Below are 19356 nucleotides of genomic sequence, written 5' to 3'. Positions count from 1 at the left end.
AAGGGCTTCGCTTACTGGCGCTGCGCACGTATCCGTCCGCACGCTAGGTGCCCCAAACGGGCGGAAGCGGATGGGAGTGCGGGACCTTGTCTCGCCGTTGGGGGGGCGGCCCCCGCCCGGTCCACACAGAGGGGATCGGATGGCGGGGGCTGGGGCCAGTATCTGGGGCTCTGGACTGAGGGGTGGGCCGGGGTCGTGCGCGCTGGCTCGGGAGCTCGCGCCCCGGGATTCCCCCGAATCCGGCCCGGGGGCAGCGCTTTGGAGGGGGAAAGGGGGGCGCGGCTCCGCCCCTCCGGTCCCCGCCTCCCGCGGGAGCCCGCCCAGCCGCCGCGGCCCCGCCCACCTCGTCACGCTCGGACGCGGGCGGGGGGCGGGGAGCGCCTCCATGTGATGCGCCCTCCTCGCGGTGCCCTTCAGCTTCAGCCGCAGTTCCAGGGGCGCCACATGGACCCGGCCGGCCCGAGCGCGCTCTGCCGCTGACCGCCCGCCCGCGCCCCGGCCCCAGCCCCAGGAAGGTAACCAGCGCCCCCGCGCGCAGCTCCTTCCCAGGACCCGCAGGGCGGGCAGTCGGCCCCAGATGCCTCCCTTCCCGGCCCGGGCTGGGCGCTCAGTCGGCCCCCGGCGGGCGCTGTCCGCCGGCGCTGTGCTGAAGCGGCCCAGGGGTCGCGGCCCGAGCCCTCCCTCGTTCTTACTCCTTCTCCGAGTCTCCTGCCTCTCGCGTCTCCCCTTCCCCTCCCTCGTCCTCTGTCTTTTTCTTTCTTTCTCCTGGCGCTCTCCCGCCTGAGGGCCGCTTGGCAGAGCCGGGCAACTCGCTCGCCTGCAAAGCCAAGGGGTGCGGCGGCCGCGGGAGCCCTGAGCCGTGCGGTGGGGCGGTGGGAGCACTAGGGGAGCTCCGGCAGCGCCCCGGCCTCTCAGGGCTGGGCCCTGAGACTCCCTCCCCACCAGGAGGCAGGGGAGAAGTTTGGAAGAGAATCTGCTTTGCGGCAAAGGCGCCCCTGCGCGCCAGCGCTTTGCGGGGAGGCAGGGGTACGCTCGCCCCCCCATCCCTCCCCAGCCTGCACACACGCGGGTCTCCTTCATCTGAAAAGGAAAAACCCCCATAAAACAGTGGATCTCCAGGGACCTGGGTCTCCTTGCCAGGAGAGACCTCACCAGACGGGGTGGGGGCGGGGGCACTGCAGCTGCTCAGTTTACAGGAAGCACCTCCTCACCAGACTTGCAGCTGGCCTGGACCCTGGAGGTCCCCACCCATGCAGATGCAGGTAGAGGGGTGGTCTGCCCCCCGTTTCATTTGTTCCCCGAAGGCTGGGGCCCCTGCAGTTTCTCCCTTCCACCCCAGTCTCTGCTGTGTGCAGGGGGCAGTGGGTGCTGGCCTCTCCCCTGGAAGAAACCTGGTCTCCCAAGACTTCCATCCGAAGCCAAAGGGAGCTCCCACCCAGGTCCCACCCACACTGACCTTTCCCATCCGTTAGATGGGTCTCCGTGCCCGTGGCCCAGGGCTCCACCAGGGAGGCAGCAGAGCCAGTCACCTCCAAACGCCCCTGGGCCTGCCCCCACTCTTCAAAGGCAGCTTCTCCTCGGAGCTGCACGCTCCCATCCCTGCAGTAGCAGCCGGACGCCGGCTTCACAAACCCCAGGGGCCCAGAGAGACCACTTTGCAGGGACCTTCCCAGACCCAGGTGCCTGTCCCATGTTGAAGTCCAGCCTCCAGGTGTTGGGGGGACCACGAATGATGCTTTCTCACACCCCAGACCTGCTTCTAGGAGAAGTTGGGAGGGGACGAGGAAGAAGTCCTCCCCCAGCCCCGTTGGTGACCTGTGACCATTTCCTCTCCCCAAGCAGAGAACTCCTGGCCACATTCGCATGTGAGCTGTGACCCTCCGAGGAGCCGCTGAGAACTCAAAGCCATCGCCATGGAGTTCGTGATGAAACAGGCCCTGGGAGGTAGGGAGAGGGGGGCACCCTGCACACCCAGCAGCACACAGACACACGGGGTCTCACGCAGCACGTGGTCACCGTCGGACTTCACCACACAGTCCCCGCAATCACACCTGCAGGCTGCCTCTGGACCGGGGTTGGGGGCTGGGGCGGGGGGACGAACAGGGAGGGGCCAAAGGCAGTGCGTCCTGAATCCCCTGGCCAGCTTTGGGGGTGGGGGAGGATGCATGCCAGTGCACTGTGTCCGGGCGGAGCCCCCCAGGTGGCCCTGAGCAGCAGTACCTCTGTTGGCCTTGGGAGGACACCCCAGGGCGCACAGGGGTCAATCCCACTGGTCAGATCCGGTGGCCCCCCCACGGGGACTTTGCTTCTGATGTGCAGGGGTGCAGGAGGCCGCAGAGTGGCCACAGCAGGCAGAGTGGGGGTAAGGAGCAGAGCTGGACCTGTGGCCTCCAGCGAGGACTTTGCAATGTCACGAGGGAGGGGCCCCCGCGTGCACAGGCGTAAGAGAAGAGGCCCCGGGTAGCTTGTGTGTACCCACCTGCGTCCCCACCTCCCTGCCCCCGTGAAGGCAGTGCAGCCTCTTTGTGTGTTGGGCGAGGGGACCCCCCTTCCAGCCCTGCTGCTGGTTTTGAAAGGAACCCTGTGCCTCCTTGGGTCAAGGCCATCAGTACAGCCGGAGAGCCTGGCCCAGGAGAGGAAGGTGATGTAGGACAGTGAGCTGAGACCCTGGCCCAGGAGGTGGGCGGGGGAGCGGATCGAGGTCCGCACTGGCACAGTTGCATCCTGGTCAGCCTGGCCCACGGGGCCGGCCCTGTGCACCCTGGCTCCCCTGGTGCAGCGCCAGCTCTGGGAGCTCCCTGTGATGGGAGCCGGCGGCCGCTGCCTGATTCTGCCATTAGAGATGTCTTCCTCATGTGACGGGACCACCCCGGGACCGTACGTGGCCTCTGTGGGTCACACCCTGACCTGACGCCTCTCACAGCCGGGCACGTGTCAGGTGATGCATGACAAGGCCACCTCTTGGCAGGAGTGATGGAGAACTTTTCACCAGAGGTGGGGCACCATGGGGGCTCTGGTGCTAGGAACGAGGGGCAGGATAGAGGGGCCAGTGCCACCGTGCCCAGGACAGGAACCCCACGGGTGGGCTTGTCTCCTGGAGAGTGACTGCATTTCCACTCAGCACAAATTAAATGGAAGGACGTCTGGGCCTGGCCCGGGGCCACATTTCCTGAGACTTCACGGTCAAGGATAGGCTGCGGGTCGCGTCTAGTCATAATGGTTACGTCACTGGCATGTGATTCAGGGACCAAAGCAGCAGGAGGCACCAGGAGGGACCCAGGTTCCACGCAGCCGGTCCCAGGCTGTTCCAGATAATTAACCAGGTGGCTAATTCGGGCCCGAGGTGGGCTTGCAAGAAAACGGAAGTATCTGATTTCGCTGTCTGCGTGGCTGAAATCAGCTGGGTAATTGCCGGCCTGCATTCCCTTTGTTCCGTGTCAGCCCAAAGTTTCTCCTGCGGCAGTGACAGGGCGGCTTCACCAGCGACGTGGGAGCCTGGGTGCCGCCAGCGGAGGCCCCTCAGGCAGCAGCTACTCCCTGGGGCCCCAGACCTGGCGTTCCCCCGAACTCCCACCCCGTTCGCAGCCCAGTGCTGCTGGGGGCAGGGGCTGCTCCAGGTGAGGCCTTGCTTTCTGTTGCCGTGTTTTCTCTCCCCCTGGTGGGCGTCATTTTGGTCTCTCAGGATGAGTGTGGGTGAGAGACAGACAGACGGAGACCAGGAGATGATTCCAAGAGAGGCCAGAGCCCCGGACACGGAGGCGGGACGAACCCCGGACGCCGTCCAGAGACAGGCTAACTCAGAGGGGATACGGCCAGAGACAGACTGAGAAAAAGACGAAGGGAAATGCCTCGGACACTGGAGTCACAGAGATGTGGGGAAACGGGACTGGAGGGAGATGGATGCAGGAGCAGGGCAGCGGGAGCCAGGCTGCGGGGATCAGGCAGGGAAGGCGGCTGGGGGCTTAGAGGCTCAGAACAGGACAGCCGAGGAAAACATGGAAAAGACGGGGTGGCCGAGACGGAGACTGGGGAACCCGGGGAATCAGGTCAGGAAGTGTAAATGCAGGACAGAGAGACAGACAGAGGGACAGACAAAGAGATGTAGACAGAGACAGATTGACACAGACAGAGAGACATAGACAGAGGGACAGACAGGGAGAAACAGAGAGGGAGACAGAGAGAGACAGACAAACAGAGAGACAGAGAAACAGACACAGGGAGACAGTGACAGACATAGACATACAGAGACAAACAGAGAGACAGGCAGACAGAGAGGCACACAGAGACAGGGATGTATTAGAAACAAGCTGACAAATAGAGTCAGGGCCAGAAGCAGAGACACATCCACACACACACGCACACTCAGAGAAAGGCTCACAGCGGAAATGAGGGGAGAGACAGGCCTGGAGGGAGCCCCGGGCAGGCCTTGCTTGCCGCGCTGGGGACGAGACTCCGTGTGGCCTAATTAAGCCGGGCCATCTGCCTGGCCCTGCCTCTCAGGCAGGCCCTTTGTTGGGGCAGAGGTTTCCAGGTGACTGCCTGGTGGGAAGAGCAGCTGCAGGACTCAGGAGTCCCACATCACACAGACAGACAGACGGGACGCCCGCAGCCCCCCAGGCGCATGCCTGTGTCTGCCCAGCCTTGTCCCCTCTGGGGCTTTTAGGAGGAGCCCAGTCTGGGACCTGCCTGGGACCTGCAGGGCTGTGGACAGGTGCACGCCCTCCACACCTCTGGCCCCCACCTGTCTGGCCCTGACGTGTTCACCCCCCCTCCAGCACCCTTGAGCGCTGAGCGTTCCGGGGAGGGCTGACGGGGCTTGTCCGGGGCACACACGCCTCTCACTCCCTCAGTCATCTGGTCTCTGCTCTTCCAGCAGCCTCTGCCCCGTCCATCCTGCTTGTCTGCACGATCTGGGCACCACGAGGCGGGGCTGGGCCATGGGCAAGCCGGCTGTGTGCTGGTGCTGCGGGCCAGATGGGGACGGCGCAGGGTCAGGGAGAGCCAGTTCACACTCGGATGGCCGTGAGTCCCAGGCGAGCCCTGCCCGTGACCCTCTGTAGGCACCTGTCTGCGGCCCGGCCTGTACTGGGGCCCCTGCCCTGCCGGCGGGCTTCTGGCTCTGCCGCTGTGGCTGCCGTGGGGCCCTGCTGAGGGCCCTCTCCTCCACTGGCCTGTCTGGTCTGACACAGAGCCCACCTCTCTGGGGACCACAGGTCACGTGGGAGCTGGCACAGACCTCGGGGCACCTACTGCTGGAGGGAAGGGAAGTGGTGGTTGATGCGGAGGTGTCACGTCATGGTGATGAGGGGCTGCGGGGGGCAGTGCGGGCAGGCCGGGGAGGGCCACTGGGAGGGGCCGGCAGGTGGGCTGCAAGCTGCGGGCACGGGGGCGGGGGCTGTCGGCGGCCCGGCTGTGGGTGGTGAACAGGGGGACTCAGGGGCTGGCACATCAGCTGTCCTGCCTGTCACGTCTCAGCAAGGCCAGCGGCCCCAAACCCTGACTTCACGCAGACTCCCGGCTTCGAGCTGCTCCTCTGAGGGCAGGTGGGTGGCGTGGGCCACAGAGGAAGGGACGGGTGAGATGGCAGGGTCTGCGCGGACGCCCGGCCTCTGGGCCCCTGGAGTGGACATTGGAGGGCTCTGCTCAGGGCCCACCTCTCTCTCTCTCCCTCTCTCGACACAGCCCGCATGGGACCGGGCGGGGCCCCTGGAGTGTCTGCTCTTAGGGCCTGAGTTCTCCGTGGACTGACGGGGCGCCTGGGTTCCTTCAGACTCAGAAGACGTGATCCCTGGGAGGTGGCTCTGCCGGCGTCTGCCCTGAGGCCGGGGAGCTGGGGACACTCAGGGCTGGCCAGGGAGCATTCTTCTGAGGCCAAGTAGTCGAGGAAGGTGAACAGCTATTGGCAAACTTGTTCTCCCCGAGAGAAACGTCCTGGAGGACTTGACAGGTGTTGGGCCTCCCGAGGTCCATCAACACACCCTGACGTTTAAATGAGCCAGCGTTCCGTCCCCAAGAGAAGAAAACATTGACGCACAGTCACGTGATGGCTTGGGAGCTTGTCTGCGGCAAAGTGGCCTTGAGCCAGGGCCAGGCGCTCCGGCCGCGTCTGCACAGATCTGGGACTCGGGGTCCTCAAGGGTGTAATTTGAAGAAACTGTCTTCCCCCAAGACCAGGAAGTGGCGAATGGCCCCGGAGCTATATTTGCCTTGTGGACAAGAGCGTGGGCAGTTGGCGGGGTAGCGTGGTCCCTGTAGACGCTCACCAGACTAAATCAGGAGCAGTGTGTCTATTTTGGCCCAAGTGACCCGGTTCGTAGCTGTCTGTCCCATTGTTCCGCTCAGTGTGGCATGTTCTGTGTCTGGAACACGCTTAGGTCCTCCGGGCTGGTGAGGGGGAGGGGAGGGTTTCCTGGAGGAGGGCATGTCCGAGGTGGGCTCCAAGGAGTAGACGGACTGGGACCCAGTACACGCAAAGGTCCAGGGGCCGTAGGGGCTGGGACGGGCTTGGAGGGCAGCCCAGTGCCCAAGCCTAAGGGGTCTTCTCCCCGAGCTCAGGTCTGCCTGGCCACATCCAGGGGCTCGGTCAGTGTGGATGGTGTCCTGCGGAGAGTCGGCCCTGGGCCCGTCCTGCGGGCAGGGAGGCTGGTCTGGGCTCGGCTGAGAGGCTGCCCTCTCTCCAGAAGCGGGAGGGCAGGGGGCCTGTGCCTGCTGCGTAGGGAGGACGAGGGAATGACCAGCCGCTGTCCTGAGGCCGGCACGTCTGCGCGTGTGCGGGCGGCAGGAGCTCTAGCACCCAGACCTGCGTGGAGGGAGGGAAGGTGCTCTACTGACACCCCCCGGGGAGAGGCTGGGCCGGGGGCCTCCACGCCTTGCTGGCGGTGGGCTATGTGCTCTCGGCCGGGACACCTAGGGGGTCTCGTGGGGATCAGTTCCCAGATGTTTAGGGGCCACAGGGACCAGATCCAGGAGGAGGGAGGGCAGCGTCCTCTGTGAGCCAGAAGCCCTGGGCAGGGGAGCCCCTCCCTCAGGGCCAGCACCTCCCCCACCTCTGGGCTGTTGGGGGCCTCCTTCCTCTTCTGTGCAGCAGCTGGAGCCCCCCTTCCCTGCTGCCAACTCTGCAGCGCCCAGCTGAGGCCTGTCTGCAGCTGCTTTTGGGGGGCCCAGAACCGGGGCTCCCGAGGTCTCTTCCGGTCAGACGTGGCTCTGCCCCAGACCCTCCCTTGCCTCGCCTCCTAGGACCTCAGGTCAGGGCCGCAGAGGCAGTCCTGTCCCGGCCCCCAGTGTCCACCCATGGGACTCTACATCGAGGGCGAGGCCGGGCGTCCCCATCCTGTCCCAGACCCAGGTCCTGAGGCCTGGGCTGGTCGCACAGGCTCCCCTGCCCTATCTGTCTGTTTCAGGGCTCACTCTGCTTATCAGGGGCCTCCCACATGCCCAGGGCTGCTCTGCTGGGACACTGGCCGGGGGAGGCCAGGCTCTCTGGCATCTGGTAGGATGAGCATCGCAAGCTGAGCTGTACTGCAGGGAAAGGAGCAGACTGGGAGGGAAACTCTAGAATTCTGCATTGGGGAGAATGCTTTTGACTCAGATTACAGAGAACCAGACAGAGAGTGATTTGAATCGGTTTGTTTTTTTCACATGATGAGGTGTCAGGAAGTGGTTCAGCTGCTCAGCGGTGCCATCAGGGACCTGGCTCTGGCTTTCATTGTGCTACTGTCATCCTAGTGGAGCGTTCCGCTTGCTCCTCGCCGCCACAAAGTGGCTGCTGCTGCTCCGGCGTCACGTACACAGGGGAGGAAGAAGGAGACAATCCCTTTGCTTGGCGAGTGTGTCTGTGGAATCTCGTAGATGGTTTCCATTTATGTGTCTTGGGCAAGAAGGTCTGGGAAGGTGAGGGCCAAGGAGGCACATCACCCTCCAAACAAGGCAGCTTGCATCAGCTTGGGAAACCTGGGTTTCCAGGTGCAGGAGCCCCAGACCACGAGCTCTCAGAGGGCAGAGATGCCTCCTCCTTCCCCTGCTCACTCTTGAGAGCCGGGCTCCTCCTCCACAGGTGGCTGGCAAATACTTGAAGATAAAATACCAATTTTCATTCAGAATGGGCTGCCCAGATGCCATGTTGGATCGAGAAAGTGCTGGCTTACTTCATGGGGCTCAGTGAAGGCGCTTCTTACCCCTTGTCTCTTAGAGAAAACTGCCTGTTCTCCCGAAGCCCTGGACAGCCCTTCCCTCAGGAGAGGCACTCCTGGTGGTTCAGCTGCCACTCAGTTGTAAATGCTTTAGCCCCAACCAGGGACTAAACTGCATATAACGCGCTTCAACGCATGAAGTCATTTCATTTTGCCTTGGTTGGCGAGGACTTCTGGTTGGGATTAGAGAGCGTGTTTGAATATCTCCTGCGTGGCGAGCTCTCAGGAATCTCGTGCTGACGTGGGAGGCTGCTGGGCTGGCCCGGGTCGCCCTGCATTTGATGCTGGGACATTTTACAGAGCGGGCAGGGACTGAATGAAAACCTCAGAGCCAGCATCAAGTCCAGGCAAATCCCAGTGCTGACAAGTTTCAGAGACCTCAGCCTCGTGAACCCAAACCCAGGTCAAGACGGATCAGGGGAGGGGGCTCCCGGCAGCTGCAAGCGGCCCCTCCCTAAGGCGGCCCCCTCGGGGCTCCTGCCCCTCGTGGCAGAGGAGAGGAGAACGGGGTCCTTCCGAGGCTCCTGCCGTTGGCTGTCGGCTGCTCAGAGCCCCGGATCCTGTCTGGGCGGGGGGCGGGGGCTCTGGCTGGGGTCCGTCCGGAGCCTCCTCCTGGCCTCTGCCTGTGCTCTGGGCTCTGTGCAGATCAGCTTTCCAGCTTTGCCCGCACTTTTCTCGTCCCCTGGACAGGGTAGAACGTGGTTTCTCTCGCCCCGCCGGGGTCAGTCAGGACCTCTGGCTGCTTCTTAGGGGGGCGGCCCTGTGGGTCCCTTTTGGTCCCCTGGACTAGACCGTGAACTGTAGTGTCTGAGGCCAGGCCCCTCCTTGGGGGCCAGTGGAAGGCTTAGGGTACTGGGTGCTGAGTGCCAGGTGCTGAGTTCTGAGGGTGCTGTGGGTTGGATTCTGACTGCTAGTTCTGGGTGCTGAGTGCAGCATGTTGAGTGCTGGGTGCTGGGTGCCAGTGCAGACTGAGACTCAGAAGGTTGAGGACTCCTGGGGTCGGGCAGCTGGCCGGAGCAGCCCTGGGTCTGCATCTTTTGTTGCTAATGGCCGCTCCTAACATTTCCCTGGGAAAGCCGTGTCCGTGTCCGAGTGGAAACATCAGAACTGCCTGCTGAGCTCTGCTTCCTCGGCTGGGAGGTGGGCTTCACCAGGAGGGTGCTGGCCACCGCGTGCGCCCCAGGCCGCCTCAGCCCCGGGCCTCTGCCTTTACCCTCTGGGCCCCTGCGGCCCAAGAGCTGGCGGGAAGGCCACAGGTGCTGGGCCTCTTGGGATAGGAAGAAGTGCAAGGGCTGCGGGCGGGAGGAGGAAGCAGGGAGGATAGAAACAGTTTTAACAGAAGCTGAGGGCGGAGCCCCAGCAAGCTGCCAGCCTCGGGCCCCGGAGGGTGTTTGGGGCCGAGGACCACCTTGCACTTAGCATCCTTCAGAAGGAAGCCTCTGGAAATGGGTCTGCTCTGCGTCTGGTCCACGGGCTGCTGTCTGCCAACACCCTGCTGGCGGGGCCCGCCCTGCACAGGAGCAGACGCGGCCGGGTCCCTGAGGCCCCGCACAGTAGCACCCCGATGCCCCCCTGCCTCGCTGTCCCACCGCAGCTGTGTGTCGGGCTGTGGTCAAGGGGGTCTGTGCGCCTGGCACCGGGCCTGCGTGGAGGTGGCTAGGAGGGGCTGCTGGGGGGCAGCAGCTCGTGAGCCTCTGCTCCCGTCTCAGGTGGCCTCAGGGCCCAGGCCCTCCCCCGGCAGACTGGGCAGTGGGTGAGCGCAGGGGAGCTGGGGTCCAGGCGCGAGGAAGCCGGCGGCCGCGCCACCTGTCTCAGATCCTGGTTCTGTTTGGACTCGCTAATCGGCATTTTCATCTCGCCTCTGTCTCCACGTGTCCCCTCCTGAAGCCAACACCAGACGTGCCACCTGGCACCTGGCTCAGCGGGCAGGGACAGCGGCGGCCTGGGGCCTCTCCCTGACGGGTGTGGAACATCTGACCGGTGCCCCAGACCAGCAAAAGAGGTTTTCCAGGCCACAGAAGCAGGAGGAGCGTCACAGAAGATGCGGGCAGCGCGGGCCGGGGTCTGATTTCGTCAAGACTAGAGCGGGGGCCTTCCACGTGACCAGCCAGCCCCCCGGCCGTGCCCCTGGGCCAGCTTCAGGAGGCGAGGCTGCCAGGCCTGGGGCCAGAGCATGGTGGTCAGCAGGGTGAGACAGGGCCCATGCCTTGGGCCTCCCCTCCCCGAGGGCTGGGCAGAGACGCTCCGGAGGGGGTGGGCTCTGTCTGCTGGCTAGGATGAGGCAGAAAGTCCACTCACCCGCCTCCGGTTCCTTCGGAGCTTGGCCAGCGGGTGGGAGTGCGGCTGGACAGGCGTTTGGAAGCCGGGCCCCGGGGCGGTGGATGATGGACAGTGGATGGTGGCGAGACAGGTTTGGCTGCCCCTTGGACGCTGGTCTACTTCTTGGCCCGGGGTGTCGAGGAGACTCCGACGCAGGCCAGGCAGGCGGTGCCCACGGACCCCAGCCACAGGCCCCTCAGGCCAAGCACCCTCCACAGGGCAGCAGGGTGGGCGTCTTTGAGGGGCTTCGCTTTATGTTTCGCTTTGCAAGAACATTAACTGTTGAATGTGTATCATCACAGTTAACATCTGATCTAACCTGTGTCACCTTGACTTTCACCTTTTTTAAATGCTTCCTTGCTATTTCACTATTTAATCTCAATACATGGACTCAATTTTCTTTTTTCAAAACCTTCTGCAGTGTTTTGGAACCCGCACGCCCTTTGAAAACATTATTCAAGCTTTAATTGTTGCCGTCATGAGCGACGCTGTGTGTTTCGAGCTCTCGCCAAGTCCTTCCGGCAGTTCTGTGAGCTCCTCTGTCCGGCCTTCACCCACACCCGCCTCTGTTCTTTGTGATTCCGATCTGGAGGCTTGGTATTACCGTCGATGTTTTCTTAATACATAAACTTTTTTTTTTTTTTTTTTTTTTTTTTTTTGCGGCACGCGGGCCTCTCACTGTTGTGGCCTCTCCCGTCGCGGAGCACAGGTTCCGGACGCGCAGGCTCAGCGGCCATGGCTCACGGGCCCAGCCGCTCCGCGGCATGTGGGATCTTCCCGGACCGGGGCACGAACCCGTGTCCCCTGCATCGGCAGGCGGACTCTCAACCACTGCGCCGCCAGGGAAGCCCCCATAAACATATTTTTATCTTTGCATTCAATTTGATGAGGTATTTATCCACGTTTATTTTTTAACATGAAAGTGGGTTTTTTTCCTACCATGAAACTAATAAATGTTCACTGTAAGGAATTGCAATAATACAGAAAACATAAAGAAGCAATATGGAAAATTGAGACACCGCATTGCTTTCAAACTCATCTGCTAGAATCACTCATTACTTATGTGAAATAATATTATTTTTTTCCAGGAGAAATGCCTTCAGATCTGTTTCTAATTTTAAAAGACTCTGCAAAGTTCTTTACGCTATCCATTTATTAGAACTAGTTCAGGGCTCAGCTGGCTATGCCAAAGCTGGGGGCCAAGGATCAGCCTGCCACGGTGACTGTGGTTTAAAACAGCTTTAGACAGAAAACGCGGGACAGCCTCATTTCCTGACAGCAGCCCTTTGAACAGTGCGTGTTTCAGGGAAGTTTCTGTCCGCTGTGTAGACAGGTCTAGACGAAACTCGCCCTTTGGGTGTTGAGCTACAGAATCAGGACAGACTTAACTCCAAGTTCCAGGAACAGTTTGTAAATATTTGCCCACCTTCCTCCCATCCTCCTGGCAGAGGTGAACTTGAATCCAGACCCAAGGAGCCCGTTGGAACGGAAAGTACCAGCAAGGAGCGGTCCTGTGGACGCGTCCCCGCTGTTCCTCAGTAATGCGCTCGTGGATCATCTCAGACACTCCGCTAGTCTCCTGGAATGGGTGGGGGCCCTGAGCTGGGACAGACCTCCTGCCCCTCCCCCCATGTCCCCTCGGCAACAGGCGCCTTGACGACGCTCTTTCCTCCTGAACCTGTGGTTTGCCCTGAGTTAACGTATCTGGACTCGGGCACGTTCCGCCCCATGAGCGCTGTGCGCTGTCCCCGCCTGACGGACGAGGCCCCTCTCCTCTCTCCTCTCCTGCTGGGCCGCTGGGAACTTCCCAACAGAGGGCGCGCAGGAGGGCCATGGAGTCTATTGTGCCTTGGGGCATAGCTGCCAGTTGGGCTGGGTATAAAGTTGTAGATTTTAAAGAATCTCCTCCTTGGAACTTTGAAGCCTTTTGTCAGTTGTCTTGCAGGTTCTAAAGTTGCTCTTAAGTCACATGCTGCTCTCACCTCCAGTACTTTTTACATGACCAGTTTGCTTTTCTCTCTGGAGGCTTTTACAGTTTCCTCTTTGACTTGGCATTTTGAAATTTCAAACTCTCAGGACCTTGCTGTGGGTCTTCTTTCACCCCCTGCGGGTGCACTTACTCGGCCCGGGGACAGGGCTCTGGCTGCCTCCTTGCTGAGCCCTCATCTGACCCTCTCAGCTCTGGGCCGCTCTGCTCTGATTCTGTTTCCTTCTGTTTTCTTTCCCGTTGTTCATCTCCTTATCTTTTGTTCTACTTCCTGGGATATTTCCTTAATTTCATTTTCTAACTCTTCAACTGAACTTTTCATTTCTGCATTTACATTTTTAACTTCCAAAATCTCTTCCATGCATTCTGAACGCCCTCCCTTTCAAGGGTTCCCCTGGCCCTTGTACTGTCTCCTCTGAGCACCCTTGCCTGTCTGGGTGCCATCTTTATGCTGGGGGCTCTCTGGGTGAGTTCTGAAAGCCTGGCTGAGGTCCTGCGTGCTGTGGGGGACTTCTGGCTTACCTGTGGGAGAAACATGTGGGAAGCTGGCTTTTATGTTTGGAGAGCCCCAGATGGTAGCACCTTTCGGTCTTGTTGGGAGGCGTGGCTCCATTTCTCCAGAAACAGATTCTGCGTGGCTGGATGGTGGGTTTCGTGAGCAGGGCAGTGGGTGGGAGCTTGGCGAGGTCCCCAATTTCGGGAAACAGATATCCCCTTGACCCCTGTCTGTAGGTGGATGCGTCACCTCTGCCCCCACAGTGCCTGAGACTGGTCTGAGCCTGGAGGGGCTCTGGTTCAGTTTCTCCAGCGAAACGGGTTTTTGATTCCCCCTTGCCGCTTGGGTGGTGGGTCCCCAGGGCGTGGAGCGCAGGTGCCCCTCATGCAGACCTCAGCCCCTCCCCCAGGACCTAGCGCCTCTGATACCAGAGTCGGCCTGGGTTCTGCCTGCACATGAGCTGCGCAGCGGTCTCTCCCCCTTTTCTTGCTTGGGTGCTCCCTGCACGTCTGCTCTCCATTTCCCCAAATTGGATACCTCGGCCACCTTGTTCTCTCCTCTCCTGTCTGTTTGTCCTCGTGGAATTATACTTTCACATTTCCTTGCTCCAGTTTTAGCGGGGTTGTGGAAAGCGGTTTAGATAAGCACGTGCGTTCGATCCAGCATGTTTCACTAGCACTCGGTACCATCAGCTGTTAGACCTCCTGGAATTAGGACGTGGAGCACAGGGTTAGCTGGAGTGAGCCCGCCGGGTGTCGAGAAGACCAGTGCAGGCAGACCTCAGAGATATTGCGGGTTTGGTGGCAGACCACCGCAATAAAGAAAGTGAGCCATGTGAATGTTTTGGCCTCCCAGTACAAATAAAAGATGTGTTTACACTACAGTGTAGTCTGTTAAGTGGGCAATAGCATTATGTCTAAGAAAAGACACATCAAGTGTACATATCTTGATTAAAAAATTTTACTGCTAACAAATGCTAACCATCATCTGAGCCTTCAGTGAGTCATAATCTTTTTTGCTGGTAGAGGGTGTGAAACATTGTGCGAATTACCAGAATGTGACAAGAGACATGAAGTGAGTGCATGCTATTGAAAACATGGCGCCAACAGTCTTGCTTGATGCGGGGTTGCCACAGACCTTCAGTCTGTGAAAAACACAGTATCTGTAAAGGACAATAAAGCAAATCACAGTAAAACGAGGTACGGCGATATTAGGACAAGTGGTATTACGGCATCTGGTATTAGGACACCTGGTTAGGACGCCTGGTGTTAGGACGCCTGCCATCGGGACGTCTGGTATTAAGATGCCTGTCATTGCACTTGAATGAATTCACTACCATTGACTTAACCAGTACCGAATGTCGTGCATCACACATCCAGCCTGTTTGCACTCATAAACAATGTTGCACTGGGCGTTCCTGCACTTACATCCTGTCAATCAATATATATTTATTGAGTTCTTAACCATAAGCCAGACACACAGACGGAGAGTCTCCATCTGATGAAGCATACATTCTAGTGTCGGAAACAGATAAACAAAACCCAGGTACATAAACACTAAACGTGAGGCCTCAAGAGGTGCCGCGTGGGAGAGAAGTCAAGCAGGAGCTTTGTCTTTCAGGCGTGTCCTTGTGTTCAGGCGGCAGTGCTGTGGCCGCAGAGGGTGGCCTTCAGGAAACCACGATATCCTCGTGTTTTGGGTTTTTTTAATTAATTTTTATTGGAGTGTAGTTGCTTTACAGTGTTGTGTTAGTTTCTGCCGTACAGCAAAGTGAATCAGCCATACGTATACATATATCCCCTCTTTTTAAAAAAATTTCTTTATTTTATTTCTTTATTTTTGGCTGTGTTGGGTCTTTGTTGCTGTGCGCGGGCTTTCTCTAGTTGTGGCGAGAGGGGGCTACTCTTCCTTGCGGTGCATGGGCTTCTCGTTGCGGTGGCTTCTCTTGTTGTGGAGCACAGGCTCTAGGCGCACGGACTTCAGTAGTTGTGGCGCACAGGGTCAGTAGTCGTGGCGCACGGGCTTAGCTGCTCCGCAGAGTGTAGGATCTTCCCGGACCAGGGATCGAACCCGTGTCCCCTGCTGGCAGGCGGATTCGTAGTCACCGCGCCAGCAGGGAAGTCCTTATCCCCTCTTTTTTGGATTTCCTTCCCATTTAGGTCACCGCAGAGCACTGAGTAGAGTTCGCTGAGCTACACAGTAGGTCCTCGTTAGTTACCTATTTTATACATGGTATTAATAGCACGCGATATCTTTGTTGACATGAATACAATACGGCAGAAGGATGTGCACGGCTAATCTGCCACACGTTTCCAAACTGCCCTCTAAGTAGATCTCACTAAAATATGCCACGGCCAGGCTCCATCGTGCAGATCACACACACGCTCCCCAACATGGGGTTTTGTCAAACTGTTGCTGATTGGGTGGATAAAGTTGATCTCATTTTTAATTACATTTTGGGGATAACAGTGTGATTTAGCATCTTTCATTCACTCAGCAAAATTTTTGAATACCCAGTATTTGCCATTATTATGATTTCTACGTTTTAGGTGAATGTCCTGTTACTTACCGTTCCATGCTTGCCATTTGCCATTTAACTCTGTGATGTTCTAGATATTCTCACCGTACGTATGTATGTAGTCAGCGCTGTCAGTCCTTCCTCGTTATGCTTTGTGTTTTCCCGCTTCTCTGCACGCCTGGAAAATTTTCACTGGATGCCACACATTGCGAGTTCGTTCACCCTGTCGCTGCTGGGTATTTCTGTTTTCCTAAATATACACACTTTGCTCAGTATGCGATCAGGTTATTTAGAGACAGTTTGATTCTTTCCTTTCTTGTCTTTAAGCTTTGTTAGGTGGGATCAGAGCCATGTTTAGTCAGGATAATTTTCCCCACAACCGAGGTCGTCCCTTCTTCTTATTCTCAGGGATGCCTGGTGATCTGTGGCTTCTTCAGCTCTTCCTCTTGGGAGCCTTCTCATAAAAGGCGGAGATGTTGGATTGGGTAGAAAATCAAGACCCAACTTTATGAGGCCTATAAGAAACCCACCTGAAATATGAAGACACAAATAAGGGAAAAATAAAAAGATGGAAAAAGAGAAGCCATGTTAATATTAATCAAAAGAAGCCTGGAGGGGCCACATCAGTGTCAGACAGAGATTTCAGAGCAAAGATTGTGACCAAGGGTGAAGACGGCCCTATCCCAGTGAGAAAGGAGCCAGTTAATCAAGAGGACACCACAGTCCCGACCATTTCTACAAGTAATAACTGAGCTTCAAGACGTGTGAGCCAAAACCGGTAGAACTTAGAAGAGAAACAGACGACCTGCAGGTTCGGGTGGTGACACTCAGAAGCACAGACCTGAGCAAACTGCCAACTGGCCTGGCCGACTGACTCTACAGACACTTCAGATGACAGCTCACAGAGCACCTACCCAGATAGACCTTCTTCTTGCAGACACTTCAGATGACAGCTCACAGAGCACTTACCCAGATAGACCTTCTTCTTGCAGACACTTCAGATGACAGATGACAGCTCACAGAGCACCTACCCAGATAGACCTTCTTCTTGCAGACACTTCAGATGACAGCTCACAGAGCACTTACCCAGATAGACCTTCTTCTTGCAGACACTTCAGATGACACTCACAGAGCACTTACCCAGATAGACCTTCTTCTTGCAGACACTTCAGATGACAGATGACAGCTCACAGAGCATCTACCCAGATAGACCTTTTTCTTGCAGACACTTCAGATGACAGCTCACAGAGCACCTACCCAGATAGACCTTCTTCTTGCAGACACTTCAGATGACGGCTCACAGAGCACTTACCCAGATAGACCTTCTTCTTGCAGACACTTCAGATGACACTCACAGAGCACTTACCCAGATAGACCTTCTTCTTGGCCACAAAACCAGTCTCAATAAACGTAGACGATTCCAGCCATGCAGAATGCGTTTTCTGTCCACGTTGGGATGAAACAAGAAGTACACAACAGAAAGATATTTGGGAAATCCCCCCAATATTTGGAAACTAAACAACCCATGGGGCCAAGAAGGGATTAAGACGGAAATTAGAAATTATTGTAAACTGAATGGAAATTAAAAAACGGTAATTTGTGGGATTCAGGAAAGTCATTTTTAGAGGGAAATTTATATCACTAAACACCTCAGTAGAAATGAAGAAAAGTCTCAAATGATTAACTTCAACTTCTTTTTTAAAAAAATTTATTTATTTATATTTTATTTGGCTGTGTCGGGTCTTAGTTGTGGCGTGTGGGATCTAGTTCCCCGACCAAGGATTGAACCCAGGCCCCCTGCACTAGGAGTGCGGAGTCCCAGCCACTGGACCACCAGGAAAGTCCCTTAACTTCAACTTCTAACATCTGAAACTAGGAAAAGAAAATCAAACAAAACCCAAAATAAGTAGAAGAAAGGAAATAAAGATCAAAATAGAAATTAATGAAATGGGGGTGGGGATGAACAAAGTTAGTTAAGAAGATTAATAAAATTGGACTTGTATCCAGAATACCAATTACCATTCAATAATAAGATCAACAACCCAATCAAGAAATGGGCAGAAGGGGCTTCCCTAGTGGTGCAGTGGTTAACAATCCACCTGCCAATGTGGGGGACACGGGTTCAAGCCCCGGTCCGGGAAGATCCCACATGCCACGGAGCAACTAAGCCCGTGCGCCACAACTACTGAGCCTGTGCTCTAGAGCCCTGGAGCCACAACTACTGAGCCCGCATGCCACAACTACTGAAGCCTGCGCACCTAGAGCCCGTGCTCTGCAACGAGAGAAGCCACCGCAATGAGAAGCCCATGCACCGCAATGAAGGGTAGCCCCTGCTGACCGCAACTAGAGGAAGCCCACGTGCAGCAACGAAGACCCAATGCAGCCAATAAATAAATAAATAAAATCTATTAAATATATATATATATATATATATATATATATCATGCACATGACTTTAAAGAAAACAAAAAGAAAGAAAGAAATGGGCAGAAGCTCAAGGAGGTGGACCATAGCCCTCAGCTCAAATTGGGAGATCGGGGTGGCACGTCACAACGAGAGTGTGACCTAGATGGGATGGGAAGGGATGGGAAGGGCACTGCCTCCCCTGGGGTCCTCCTCCCCAAACCCATCACCCAGTCTAATCAAGAGAAAAACATCAGACAAATCCTAACTGAGAGACAAACAAAATTCCCGCAAAGCGCTCGTCAAAGCTGGCCAGGCCATCAAACAAGGAAAGTCTGAGAAGTTGTCGCAGCCCAGAGGCGCCTAAGGAGATGTGACGACTGACGTATACGGCCCCTGGACGGGATCCCGGAACAGAGAGGGAACCGCAGGCAGACACTGTGGAAATCGGTTAGTAACAACGTTCTTGACGTGGGCTCCTCGACTGTGACAGTTGCGCTACTCTAACGTTACGTGTTTGCGGGGCACGTGGGAACTCTGTACTGCCTCTCTTCATAATTTTTCTGTAAATCTAAGACTGTTCTAAAATAAAAAGTGCATTTTTGAAAGTGTGCAAACGATTTGAATAGGGATTCTGTCAAAAAAGATATAAAAATAGCTACTAAGCACATAAAAAGATGCTTCACATCCCTGTTCAGGAGAGAAAGGCAGTGGCTGCTTCGCACCCGCCGTGGCGGTTAGAACTTCGGGGGCACCTAGGAGCACGTGCTGGCGGGAACGCGGAGCAATGGGGCCCCGTACACGCTGGGGGGAGTTTAAAACGGCACAACTACTTTGGAAAACAGTTGGCAGTTCCTGAAAAGTGGAACCTCGGTTTGCCACACAACTCGGTGCCCACTCGTGGGTATCCCCCCACGACAAATGAGGCAGGCACACACACAAAGACTGTCTGTGCGGCTTTATCCACAAAGACCAAACTGGAAGCAACCCCGTGTCTGTTACCGGTGACCGGACACACCCTCGGTGCCCACCCTCTCAGCCCTAAAGAGGAAGGAATGGTGGGCACTCAGCAAAGCACCACCTCGGTGAACAGCCAGCCCCTTCCCGCGATGGCCGCCTGTGCTGTGACTGTGTTTATATAAGATTCTGGGGAGTGACCTGCAGGCACAGAAAGGAGGTCAGAGGTCGTCTGCACGTGGTTTGGTGGGAGGAATTACACGGGGCCACCAGGAACCTCGGGAGGACGGATGTGTCCAGTGTCCTGACTGCGGTGATGGCTTCATGGACGTGCACGTTTGTCTAATTGCGTGATTAATACTATGGCCGCTATGCCTCCATTAAGCGGCTTTAAGATGGGTTGTGTTACCGAGGACGCCTGCCGTTGGGATGGTCAAGTGTGTGGACCACGGTGCCTGAGGCCGGTTTCCAGGCGGGCCGGGGACAG

At 57.2% G+C, this 19356-nt stretch overlaps 1 protein-coding gene across 1 annotated transcript in view; it reads left to right on the top strand.

Moving 5' to 3' along the window:
* Nucleotides 1-230: 230 nt before the first annotated feature.
* The window catches only part of CPLX1 (complexin 1), a 38842-nt gene continuing 19716 nt past the window's right edge, over nucleotides 231-19356 (top strand). Inside the window, exons 1-2 of the mRNA XM_022554834.3 lie at nucleotides 231-515; nucleotides 1840-1944. Coding sequence (XP_022410542.1) covers nucleotides 1914-1944 — 31 coding nt within the window. The 5' untranslated portion in view covers nucleotides 231-515; nucleotides 1840-1913. The remainder of the gene's footprint in view (nucleotides 516-1839; nucleotides 1945-19356) is intronic.

This window comes from Delphinapterus leucas, chromosome 5 (assembly GCF_059928025.1).
Source record: "Delphinapterus leucas isolate spDelLeu-1000000601 "Yukka" chromosome 5, BTC_Dleu_Yukka2, whole genome shotgun sequence".
NCBI lineage: Eukaryota > Metazoa > Chordata > Mammalia > Artiodactyla > Monodontidae > Delphinapterus > Delphinapterus leucas.
The sequence above is the reverse complement of the archived record's forward strand: the minus strand, read 5'-3'. Positions and strand labels throughout refer to the sequence as shown.